The sequence below is a fragment of the Oncorhynchus tshawytscha genome, linkage group LG24 (assembly GCF_018296145.1).
Source record: "Oncorhynchus tshawytscha isolate Ot180627B linkage group LG24, Otsh_v2.0, whole genome shotgun sequence".
NCBI lineage: Eukaryota > Metazoa > Chordata > Actinopteri > Salmoniformes > Salmonidae > Oncorhynchus > Oncorhynchus tshawytscha.
The window spans coordinates 20,542,297-20,556,171 of NC_056452.1; the positions used below are offsets into that span (position 1 = coordinate 20,542,297).

At 39.0% G+C, this 13,875-nt stretch overlaps 1 protein-coding gene across 1 annotated transcript; it reads left to right on the plus strand.

The window, feature by feature from the left end:
- The first annotated feature begins 690 nt into the window (after positions 1–690).
- ch25h (cholesterol 25-hydroxylase) lies at positions 691–2,037 on the plus strand. Its single transcript, XM_024386464.2, has one exon. The coding sequence runs from the start codon at positions 736–738 to the stop codon at positions 1,492–1,494; it is 759 nt and encodes a 252-aa protein (XP_024242232.1). The 5' UTR covers positions 691–735; the 3' UTR covers positions 1,495–2,037.
- Positions 2,038–13,875: the final 11,838 nt, after the last annotated feature.

Sequence of the window (13,875 nt, forward strand, 5' to 3'; positions counted from 1 at the left end):
AGTTGAATACCCTCATTGCTCATTTACATACTGTATAATCGAATAAAACACATTTCTAGTTATGAATGGATTTATTTTAATGATTAAATTGATATTTTGTCAATTTACTAGCCGGTTACCACCCAGTACTCTACCCTGCACCTTATTGACTGCTGCCCTACAATGAATACTGGTCACTTTAATAATGTTTACCAACTGTTTTACCCACTTCATATGTATATACTGTATTCTAGTCAAGGCTCATCCTATATAACTACTGCTGTACACATATTTTCTATTCATATACTGTCCATACACACCATTATTTATATATATATATATATATATATATATATATATATATATATTCCGGACTCTGTCATTGCTCATTCTAATATTTCTTAATTGCCTTTTATTTTGGGGATTTGTTTGTATTGTTTTGTACTGTTAGGTATTACTGCACTGCTGGAGCTAGAAACACAAGCATTTCGCTGCATCTGCGATTACATCTGCAAATCGGTGTACGCAACCAATAAACGTTCATTTGATTTCCAATACAAGCCCTCAGAACAATCTTACTCAGAGTCAGATAACTGGGCTAAGTTAAAAGGCCCCAGAATGTTCAGGAAGTCCTTATAAGGAACATCTGTGGGTGGATACTTTTCATACCAAACACATAAAAGGGGAGAGACAGCTTTGGCAGGAACCTGTTTGAACAACACTTTTCCAGCTCACGCACACACAAGCCTGGACACAATGCTTCTACAGAGCCTATGGGATCTCATATTGGGGTATAATGCTTGGCTTATGTCGCCTTTCTTCCCTGTGCTTTTCTCACTCAGTGTCTACCTCGCCTTCTGCCTGCCCTTTGTGGTGCTGGACCTCCTCTCCCCCAGGCTGGCCTGGATCAGGACCTTTAAGATCCAGCAGAAGAGCCATGTCTCCTGGACTATGATGTGGAGCTGCCTGGCTCACTCCTTCTACAACCATGTGGTGTTCCTCTTCCCTCTCACTGTGCTGCACTGGTACTGGAGACCAGCCAGCTTCATAGCCGAAGCCCCCGGGACGCTGCGTCTCATCTGGGACGTGGTCGCCTGCCTCCTGCTCTTCGACTTTCAGTCTTTCATCTGGCATATGCTGCACCACAAGGTGCCCTGGCTGTACCGGACATTCCACAAGGTGCACCACATGCACACAACAACCTTCGCCCTGACCACTGAGTACTCTGGGGCCTGGGAGACCCTGTCTCTGGGATTCTTCTCGTCGGTTAACCCTCTGCTGCTGGGCTGCCACCCCCTGACAGAGATGCTCTTCTATGTACTGAATATCTGGCTTTCTGTGGAGGACCACTGTGGCTATGACCTGCCCTGGTCCACGCATAGACTGGTGCCCTTTGGGCTCTACGGTGGAGCTCCGCACCATGACCTGCACCACCTGAAGTTCAAATCCAACTACGCTCCGTACTTCACACACTGGGACAGGCTTTTTGGGACCTTGCACAAGAGCTCTGACTGAATTTATGCACAGAAGAAGGTGCAAATGGACATGAATATCTTGAATATCTTTTATATTAAAAGAATGGGATACCGAGTGCAGGCACTTTGTGATGTATTGTATCATATGTTGATGTTATTTATCATAGTTAAGATAGAGCTGTTTTAATCTAAGTATTTATTTAACCGAATGTGTTATTTATTATAGCTGATTTTCTATGACTCTTGTATATGAAGGTTATCTCTAAAGATTCATGCTATGGACTCTACGATTTACAAACACATATTGTTGTATGTGGATCAACTATAGGTCACATTTCAAAACTGAAAACATTAACCAGTTTAGACCTTTGATGCCAGTTAACTGAACTATCGGAATGAATTTGACTGGGATTGAATGACTGAAGACTATTGAAATGTTTGTGTTAACTTCTCAGTGCTACTGGGTGAGCATCACTGAACAAAATGTTCAGCTGTTTCAAGCTGTATGCATTATTAAAAAGGGATGAACCCCTCATTTTTGTTACAAAACAAGAAGCAATAAAAACTAATATCAGAAATGGTCTCTGTGGCTCGCTGTCATTAATCTACATTATTCATAAGCCTTTTAGTTTCTGTCCTTGATTTATAGAGATGACAGTTTCAGATGTCATTTAGAACAAAGCTGCGTGAGAACAACCAGGAGACAGTCTACCAGAGGGTTTTATATGATACATACGTATTTGTAAGTTCAAGCACCTTCTCTTGCATTGCCATGCTGGAATGGCAGTTTTTTAATTGAAATGGCAGTTAAAACATTTCTTGACCAAAATTTTACACATTTTGTTGTGTTACAGCTTGAATTTAAAACGGATGAATTTATTTTATTTTATTGTCACTGTCCTACACACAATACCCCATAATGTCAAAGTGAACTTGTGTTTTTTCTATTTCTTTTTTAAATTAAAAACATGAAAAGCTGAAATGTCTTGAGTCATTAAGTATTCAACCCCTTTGGTATAGCAAGCCTAAAAAAGTTTAGGGGGACACATAATAAGTTGCATGGACTCTGGGTGCAATATTAGTGTTTCCATGATGTTTGAATGACTATCTCATCTCTGTACCCCACACATACAATTCAATTATCTGTAAGGTCCCTCAGTCGAGCAGTGCATTTCAACCACAGATTCAACCACAGAGACCAGGGAAGTTTTCCAATGCCCTGTAAAGAAGAGTAGCTATTGGTAGATGGGTAAAATGTTGAATATCCCTTTGAGCATGGTGAAGTAATTAATTACACTTTGGATGGTGTATCAATACACCCAGTCACTACAAAGATACAGTCATCCTTCCTAACTCAGTTGCCGGAGAGGAAGGAAACCGCTCTGGGATTTCACCATGTGGCCAATGGTGACTTTAAAACAGTTACAGAGTTTAATGGCTGTGATTGGAGAAAACTGAGGATGGATCCACAACATTATAGTTACTTCACAATACTAACCTAAAAGGACAGAGTGAAAAGAAGGAAGCCTGTACAGAATCAAAATATTCCAGAACAAGAAAATGTGGAAAAGCAATTCACATTTTGCCATGAATACAAAGAGTTATGTCTAGGATAAATCCAATAAAACACACTATTGAGTATCACTCTCCATATTTTCAAGCATAGTGGTGGCTTCATCATGTTATGAGTATGTGTCATGGACCTCCCCCCACTGCTGCTCATTCCCGTGCATTCCCTCATTACGCACACCTGGTTCCCATTTCCCCTGATTAGCAACTGTATATATGTGCCGTCTGTTCATCATTGTCTTGGTCGGTTATTGTTCCCATGTCCGTTGGTCTTGTGAGTACCTGTGCTTTGTTGTTTCGGCTTTCGTGCTGCATGTTGTGTGTACTTGTTATTACGGGTCTCGTCCTGTGTATTGTTGTGCCCTTGTTGTTACGGGTCTCATCTCGTGTATTGTTGTTACGGGTCTCGTCCCGTGTATTGTTGTGCCCTTGTTGTTACGGGTCTCATCTTGTGTATTGTTATTACGGGTCTCGTCTCATGTATTGCTGTGCCCTTGTTATTACGGGTCTCGTCTTGTGTATTGTTGTTACGGGTCTCGTTCCGTGTATTGTTGTTACGGGTCTCGTCTCGTGTATTGTTGTTACGGGTCTCGTCTCGTGTATTGTTGTTACGGGTCTCGTCCCGTGTATTGTTGTTACGGGTCTGGTCTCGTGTATTGTTGTTACGGGTCTCGTCCCGTGTATTTATAAGAGGTTTTACCTCGCTCTTTTGTTTGGGTTACGCCCCTGTGTGTTTGTATATGTGTTTGTTTTTGGCTTCGTCCCCGTGCCTTTTAAAAAAGATAAAAAAGAAACAGAATGGAGCTAATACAGGAAAAACCCTGGAGGAAAACCTGGTTCAGTCTGCTTTCCACCAGACACTGGGAGATGAATTCACCTTTCAGCAGGACAATAACCTAAAACACAAGGCCATATATACACTGGAGTTGCTTACCAAGAAGACAGTGAATGTTCCTGAGTGGCCGAGTTACAGTTTTGACTTAAATATACTTGAAAATATATGGCAAAACCTGAAAATGGTTGAAAATAATAATGGACAAATGTTGCGCAATCCAGGTGTGGAAAGCTCTTGGAGACTTACCCAGAAAGACTCACAGCTGTAATTACTGCAAAAGTTGCTTCTACAAAGTATTGACACAGGGGTGTGAATAGTTATGTAAATTAGATATTATTTCAATATATTTGCAAACATTTCTAAAAACATGTTTCACTTTGTCATGATGAAGATGGGTAAGATTTTAAAAAATCATCCATTTTGAATTCAGGCTGTAACACAACAAAATGTGGAATACGTTTAAAGGTATTTTACAGATCTTAAAATGTATGAGTACTCCGAATGTACATAAACATAATTTGTACTCTCTTAGAAAAAAATGTTCGGAAAGGATTCTTTGCGTAGGGAGAAGGGTCTACCAAAAAACTTTTTGATCTGAAGAATCCTTTTTGGAAGACAAGGGTTCTTTGTAAAGCAAAGGATTCTACCTAGAACCTTTAACTCCTAAGAACTGTTTTTGGAAGAAAGGGTTCTTTGATGATTCTTTGGAAGGTAAAAAGGGTTCTTTGGAAGACAAGAAGGGTTCTACATAAAACTATATACGATATTTCCCAGTATGCTCTATTGCAAGGTGCTTTTCAGATTTTTGTGTGTTTTAATATCTGTGTTTTGCATGTACATTGATTGGTTGATTAATTATATGCTACACAAAGATAAATAGCATACATTTTTCTAAACTAATCCAATCTGTTAGTACTTTGACATATTGCACACGTTACTGAGATGGTTGTTGCAGCTTAGATGATTGAGGTAGTCTCAGTATTCAATCTTCCCTACCCTAGCAGTCATTCTGAAAGAAGGTGATTAGAATTTCCACTTTTTGGATCACATTGCAAACCAGCATAATGTGACTTGTAAACCAGAAGTTTCCCAACACTACTATGTTAGTATATAACTAGGCCCTGAAAGAAAGGCATTATGATATATACTTCTTAATTGCATTTTAAAGGACATTAAAGCTGGTGGAACTGTTCATTGAGGCTTCTAGGAAGAACCCTCCAAAAATAAAAGGGTTCTCGGTATAACCCTTCATAGAGGGCTCTAGGAAGAACCTTTAGATAATAAAATGGTTTTGGGTAGAACCCTTCATAGAGGGCTCTAGGAAGAACCTTTAGATAATAAAATGGTTTTGGGCAGAACTCTACATAGAGAGTTCTAGGTAGAACCATATGCAGGGGTTTCTTTGAAGAACCCTACATCGTGTTCTAGGTAGAACCATCTGCAAAGGGTTCTACCTAGCACCTTTTTTTTCTGGCAATCAAATTTAGATTCTACTAGTGGTTCATTGGAGCTTTTATAAGTCTGATGACTCATGAATCCTGTTCTCCAAGTGGAAAGTTTATTCTTACCAATGTCTCAATGCACTGGAAAGTCCCTCTCTCTGGGGACCCAAGCCATGTGCTATTCTGTCCATCATGATCAGGTGATATCATTGTGAGCATAGAGGTTGATACACATTGCGACATCCAGTTGTTTGTCCTCCATGTGACCTGACCAGGAAACAGGAATGTATACAGTAGCACATACTCATTTTATTGTTTCTAACAAACAGTTTACTTTCTTACTTTATATGGACAATAGTATCCATGTTAATTAGGCCCTTTCCAATGTTACTGGAATCAGATGAAAGAGCCAAAAGCGCCTGTTGACACGGATGCAGACATTTCCTGACCTCTCCTCATGAGGGGAAATACAGAATGAAGTCCACTACTTACAAAGAAGCTGTAATCAACCCTTTCACCCACCGAATATCAAAATATGTATGAAGTCGCCGATGCCTCATCTAAAAAGGGAAAGGACTGAGATTGACAATGGAGAATTTCCCATAAATAATTGAAGATTTGCTGGCCTATGCAAACACATTATAATATTGTATGATTATATCTTTGTGAATGTACAGATATAGGATCTTAATTTGAACACTATTTTTTGTTGATGGGAATTTTCCTGCATTGCAGGAAATTCAAACTTGTAGTGAATTCAAGGTTTTAAGAGGCTTCTAAAATGTGCAATTTCAGACTTGATTTGCCTTAATGAAAAATGTATCAACCCCGACAAAAAATGTCCATGAATTATAATCCACATAATAATTCACATTTCCTGTTGCTGCAGGATTATTTTCCTGCTGTAGCAAACTGCCTCAAATTAAGATCCTACATCTGTAAGATTTGCTGTGAATGTTATTTTAGCCTTTAGAGCAGTGTTTTCCAGATAGTGGTTTACGGCCTATACTGGGTCACCACAGATCCATGGGTTGTGATAAAATCTGTGATGTGGTCAAGTCTGGATTGTGTTTATAGGAGGCAATGACCACCAATGACCGTTATTTCAACCAACAATATCAATGTGATGATGTTGAATCAACGTGGAAAACTGACTGGATTTGCAAAAAACGTTTAACCTAAATTCAATGACATGGTGACATTTTTGGTTGATTTTACATTGAATTCACGTTGGTTGACAACTCAACCAAGTATAAATTAAAACTTGACCTTGAACTCAGTGATTGAACAAAGCCCGCTGAGTCAAGGGTGGACTTAAGGTGGGGAACCACTATTTGGAGTGATATCACCCATACTGAGAATAGTAATCTTCCAATTCTACTATTCCCTGTTGCGGAAGGTAGAATAGTGTTTGAGCGTGTTAGGCCAGTAACCAAAAGGTTGCTGGTTCAAATCCCTGAAATAACTAGGTAAAAAATCTGTTGATGTCCCCTTGAACAACACACTTAACACTGATTGCTCTGGATAAGAATGTCTGCTAAATGACAATAAGATAATGTACTTTTACAAACAAGTGTCATGGTCCTCTGTCTCTTCCCAAACCAAATTTGAACCAAATTGCTATGTGGATATTACCCTGGGGATGATGGTGTTTAGACTCTGCTATGAGGGTGCAGGCAAAAACAATATTTTCATGGAGGTTCTTTCCATCATGTGTGAATACCTACTCCTGTGAGTCGTATCCTACAGTACTTTACCAACCGCGTTGCTCAATGTCACTTCCTGTTCTCATCAATGATCTTCTACTACTGTACATCTCACAGTTGAAACCTGATAGTGTACCTCTGGGCCCTCAGCTTTGAGATGTTCTGGTGTTTATTTGACTCCTATTTTGATGGATGTTCCACCAAGCATGTCAATGTTTAGCGCTTCACTTTAAGATGGTGCTGATATCTATCTATCTATCTATCTATCTATCTATCTATCTATCTATCTATCTATCTATCTATCTATCTATCTATCTATCTATCTATCTATCTATCTATCTATCTATCTATCTATCTATCTATCTATCTATCTATCTATCTATCTATCTATCTATCTATCTATCTATCTATCTATCTATCTATCTATCTATCTATCTATCTATCTATCTATCTATCTATCTATCTATCTATCTATTTATCTATCTATCTATCTATCTAAAACAAATAATTATTCAGTGTGATGAGAGGGCTGAAACCTCTGAATTAACACATCAAATCAAATCAATCAAACTTTATTTGTCACATGCACCGAACAGATGCACCGAACAGATGTGTACCTTACCGTGAAAAGCTTACTTACAAGCCCTTAACCAACAGTGCAGTTCAAGAAAGAGTTAAGAAAATATTTACCAAATAAACTAAAGTAAAAAATTATAAAAAGTAACACAATAAAATAACAATAACGAGGCTATATACAGGGAGTACCAGTACCAAGTCAATGTGTGGGGGTACAGGTTAGTCCGGGTAATTTGTAAGTGTACACTACCATTCAAAAGTTTGGGGTCACTTAGAAATGTCCTTGTTTTTGAAAGAAAAGCTTTTTTTTTGTCTATTAAAATAACATCAAATTGATCAGAAAATGACTATTGTAGCTGGCAACGGCTGATTTTTTATGGAATATCTACATAGGCGTACAGAGGCCCATTATCAGCAACCATCACTCCTGTGTTCCAATGGCACGTTGTGTTAGCTAATCCAAGTTTATCATTTTAAAAGGCTAATTGATTATTAGAAAGCCTTTTGCAATTATGTTAGCACAGCTGAAAATTGTTGTTGGCTATTCCATGCGAGAAATTACCAAGAAACTGAAGATCTCGTACAACGCTGTGTACTACTCCCTTCACAGAACAGCGCAAACTGGCTCTAACCAGAATAGAAAGAGGATTGGGAGGCCCTGGTGTACAACTGAGCAAGAGGACAACATGAAAGCTAAAGTTTATTTCGGGAATATTGTGAAAGCCTCAGTGGCAGATTTAGGTATAGGTGACATGGGGTGGCAGGTAGCCTAATGGTTAGCGTGTTGGACTAGTATTCTAAAGGTTGGAAGATCGAAACCCTGAGCTGACAAGGTAAAAATCTGTTGTTCTACCCCTGAACAAGGCAGTTAACCCTCTGTTCCTAGGCCGTCATTGAAAATAAGAATTTGTTCTTAACTGGCTTGCCCAGGTAAATTAAGGTAAAATAAAAATGGGTCCCTGCACAATTTGGGGGGGGGAATGGTGACATTTACACAATTGGTTTTCTATCGCTCATTTGTACGGCACGTCAATGATATCATGTCACCGTGTGGGACTTAGGTAAATTAACCTTGTCGGAGTGGGCGCCCTGATTCTAGTTTGTGAGCTAGGCAGGCTACTGCCTGGGAATGTCTCCCACTCAGAAGTACGAGATGGGGAGGGGGACGGGGGTAGGTTGACGTCAGGTCTCCCCACTGGAAGCCCGAGGTAGGAGGAGTGGGGGAATCTATCAAATAGCGCACCTCTAGCTTTGTACAATACTACTGCAATTAGTGAAATAAGTCACACTACATAATCCTAACAAATAAACCAATTCATTCATAATACTGTGAATATATAGTTTCACAGACAGTATTGTTGTATTTTTTTCTGGTTTGTGCGAAATCGTTAAGAATAATATAAAACCAGTCTGCATACCATCAAGGTGAATTGGTTTAGTCTTGACTCTTGGTTGACAGTGTTGGGGGATGGGTAATGAGTTGATACTCGAGTGCCAAATCAACACAAATTTGTTTCTATTTGTCTTTTTGATGATTCTTCTTTTTGTATATACTTTTAGATTTATACAGTTTTAAATGTTATGATTATTTATTGGTGTTGTTCCAAATGTCTGAATAAAAATGACACTTAGTGCAGAATGGAAAGCCTGATTGCGTTAATATTGACCACAAGTCAAAAGATGTCTGAAGTTGACTGCTTTCCTGTTTTCAATTGTCTTACTCAGTCTCTTCCCATACACAAGTGGCCACTGGCCAATCCCAGACTCATTTGTCCCCTTTTACCATGAGACCGCAAACGTCAACACACGTTTGAATAAGGAATTCTAGATTTTCCCCTCATTTCCCCTCAATTCTGTATACAAATATACTGAATTGTATATCTTGGAATGAGATCTTCAAGCAAACGCTTAGATTGGACACAGATGGTGATATAGACATTTGGCATTGTTTTGGTATTGTTTCATCTTAAAAAAATAAAACTGATGCTTGTCTTCCAGACATCCATAGCGATGTAACATCTTCTGGAACGTACAGGAACACTGTGTAATCTCCTGGAATTTACAGGAACACTGTGTAATCTCCTGGAATTTACAGGAACACCGTGTAATCTCCTGGAATTTACAGGAACACTGTGTAATCTCCTGGAATTTACAGGAACACCGTGTAATCTCCTGGAATTTACAGGAACACTGTGTAATCTCCTGGAATTTACAGGAACACCGTGTAATCTCCTGGAATTTACAGGAACACTGTGTCATGAGAAAAGCTCAGAAACTCATTAAATGGGAAAAGTTTATGTCAACAAAAGTTTGTAGATTAGACACGTTGCCAATAGTAGCAGTCAAACAATTAACACAAACGCACATCTTAGCAGACCATTTTTGTTGGAGGAAAGTGTAGTTAATTATCTCCACTGTGGTGAAATGTAACATCTTCCATCTACTGTCAGTGATAGAAAATATATTTCCTCTGATAGTGATGAGAAATAACTTTTTAAAAATTGTTAATCAGACAGTAGACTAATTGCACACACACACATTTTTTTTGTGTGTTCTGTTTTGTAGGTTGGGTTCTGATATTTTATTTTTCCTTTATTTGACTAGGCAAGTCAGTTAAGAACAAATCCTTATTTTCAATGATGGCCTAGGAACAGTGGCTTAACTGCCTGTTCAGGGGCAGAATGACAGATTTGTACCTTGTCAGCTCGGGGATATGAACTTGCAACCTTTTGGTTATTAGTCCTCTAACCACTAGGCTACCTGCCACCACATGGTCTGGTCCTGTGTTGCATTTCTAGTTTTCCATTCATCTCATAATGGAAATAATGTTGTATTGCAAGTCAGTGTGAAGGTCCACAAATGTGACAAAGCAGAATACTGTAAATGTCATATAGTAATGAAGCCATCTCTGGGGGCTGATAAGTAAAACCCTTGTCTTGTATGGTCAAGAGGTTATCATGGTACAGTAATACATTGACAAAAAGGAAATTGATGGCCATTTTGAATGATGAATGACATTTTGTTCCATGTTGCATAAGTAAAGCCAGGTGATTGTGAAGCATGTTAGAGAAATGGTGGGTTGATTTTGACTTCCCTTTTTAGTAGCACATTTTCTCCTGTATTTTCCCTTCAGCAATGAAAACACACATTAAATACTAGTTTTGACAATATTCTAGAAAATGAATCATCTAAATCTTACTTTTTAAAAGTGATAGTATCAAATTCATGCAAGACCACAATGTTCCTTTGCCCATTGACCCAGAACAAATTGTAGGGGCATCATTTCACTTCAGAGTCGTGTTGCAATCAACCTCTCTTTTTCTTTTGCCCTGAGGCACTTCAAAAGGATATAGCACTGATCATCGTGCCCAAACCTATTTCTCTGACGTCATGCCTTTTGCAAAAACTACATTTACATGACGAGCTTGCCATTGAGCAATAACTCTTCCCTTAATCGTTGACATAAAAATCGTTCATTTCTAAAGGAAGGCTTCATGGACAAAAGACACAGAGAACATCCTGAGTAGAGAAAAAAATGCAGTGTTATATAAGCATGCAATTAAACAACGTGTGTCTAGTGTAAGTCATGTGTTTCAACTAGTTTTACATACAGATGCAAATAGCTGTGGGTGAATGTGCATAATGTGTTGGGTACTGAGTCAAAAGGTTTAAAAGGTCAAAAGGTTTAACCCTCTATTAAGGGTTCTACCAAGAACAGTTTAATCATCTAAAGGTTCTTCCTAGAACCATCTATGAAGGGTTCTACCGAGAACCCTTTTATCTTTGGAAGGTTCTTCCTAGAACCCTTTATCAACAGTTCAACCAGTCTAATTAGCCTTTAAAATGTAATTATTTAAGACAATACAGTACATATAACACAAGGCCTTTCTTTGAGGGTCTAGTTATAACTTAACACAGTGGCGTTATATTATACTGATTTGTAACGTGATGTCTAATTCCTATTGGAATCCAGTTAGGATACCCAACAAGTCAACTTGTTACTCATCCACAAACCTGCATTCGGCATGACTGCCAGGATATAAAAGATTGAGACTACCTCAATCATCTAAACTGGAACAATGATCTCAGTAACTGGTGCAACAAATCCAATTAATAACAGATTGGATTCATTTAGAAAACTGTGATATTTATCTTTGTGTAGCATAAAATGTATCAACCAATCAATGTACATGCAAAAACACAGATATTACAGTAAAACAGACAATTCTGAAAATCTCCCTGCAATAGTGCATGCTGGGAAATATTATATATGGTTCTATGTAGAACCCTTCTTGTCTTCCAAAGAATACTTCTTGCCTTCGAAAGAATCATCAATGAACCATATCTTCCATAAACGGTTCTTAGGATGTTAGAGGTTCTAGGTACTTTGGATGTTAGAGGTTCTTTGCCTTACAATAGGGGTGTCAAACTCATTCCATGGGGGGCCCAGTGTCTACTGTTTTTTTCCCCCTTTCCAATAAGACTTAGACAGCCAGGCGAGGGGAGTTCTTTACTAATGATCTTAATTCATCAGTCGAGTACAAGGGAGGAGCAAAAACCCGCAGACAATCGGCCCTCTGTAGGGCGAGTCTGACATGTGCCTTACAAAGAACCCTTTTGGACTGTAGTTTGTGTGGGTTGGTGTGTCTTACGTCACACACGTTTCACATTTCACACTGAGAAAGGAATTGGTTCAGGTTTGAATTTGAAGACTAACATTATCTAGAAGCAGTTGATACTATACAATACAAAACAATGTCCTGTAAATGTTCCAGTATTTATAGTTCATCCATCCTGGGGTAACCCAGAGACCAATAAGTACTCCTCAAGAAACCTTTAAAAGAAGAGAAAGAGGTATCGACTATTAAACACATTCCTAGAAAAGATTGTTTCACACGCAAACAAAAGTGAATTTATGCCCTAAACATTGATACCTCTTCTATTAGTGTTTCTTGCAATATATTCTCAAGACTGTGAGATGCAAGGATGTCTATTTACAGTTGTAATCTCCAGTTCAAGTGTTCTGAGTTATCTTCCTGCAGACATTGGGAAAAGAGAAAAGACCCATAAGCCAGACGCTTGCCTTTTGAATTCTTAAATTCGACAAGAAAAGTTTGAGCACTGTGTGGTTTGTCTTCTCTAGTGATATATTATTGTACATACACTACAGTTCAAAAGTTTGGGGTCACTTAGAAATGTCCTTGTTTTTTAAAGAAAAGCACAGTTTTTGTCCATTAAAATAACATAAAATTGATCAGAAATACAGTGTAGACGTGGTTAATGATGTAAATAACTATTGTAGCCGGAAATTGCAGATTTTTTCATGGAATATCAAATCAAAGTTTATTTGTCACGTGCGCCAAATACAACAGGTGTAGACCTTACAGTGAAATGCTTACTTAGGCTCTAACCAATAGTGCAAAAAATGTATTAGCTGAATAATAGGTAGGTAAATAAATAAAACAACAGTAAAAAGACAGGCTATATACAGTAGCGAGGCTATAAAAGTAGTGAGGCTACATACAGACACCGGTTAGTCAGGCTGATTGAGGTAGTATGTACATGTAGATATGGTTAAAGTGACCATGCATATCTGATGAACAGAGAGTAGCAGTAGAGTAAAAGAGGGGGTTGGCGGGTGGTGGGTGGGACACAATGCAGATAGCCCGGTTAGCCAATGTGCAGGAGCACTAGTTGGTCGGCCCAATTGAGGTAGTATGTACATGAATGTATAGTTAAAGTGACTATGCACATATGATAAACAGAGAGTAGCAGCAGCGTAAAAAGAGGGGTTTGGGGGGGGGGGACACAATGCAAATAGTCCGGGTAGCCATTTGATTACCTGTTCAGGAGTCTTATGGCTTGGGGTAAAAACTGTTGAGAAGCCTTTTTGTCCTAGTCTTGGCACTCCGGTACCGCTTGCCATGCGGTAGTAGAGAGAACAGTCTATGACTGGGGTGGCTGGGGTCTTTGACAATTTTTAGGGCCTTCCTTTGACACCGCCTGGTGTAGAGGTCCTGGATGGCAGGCAGCTTAGCCCCAATGATGTACTGGGCCGTATGCATTACCCTCTGTAGTGCCTTGCGGTCAGAGGCTGAGCAATTGCCGTACCAGGCAGTGATGCAACCAGTCAGGATACTCTTGATGTTGCAGCTGTAGAACCTTTTGAGGATCTCAGGACCCATGCCAAATCTTTTTCATTTCCTGAGGAGGAATAGGCTTTGTCGTGCCCTCTTCAATACTGTCTTGGTGTTTTTGGACCATTCTAGTTTGTTGTTGATGTGGACACCAAG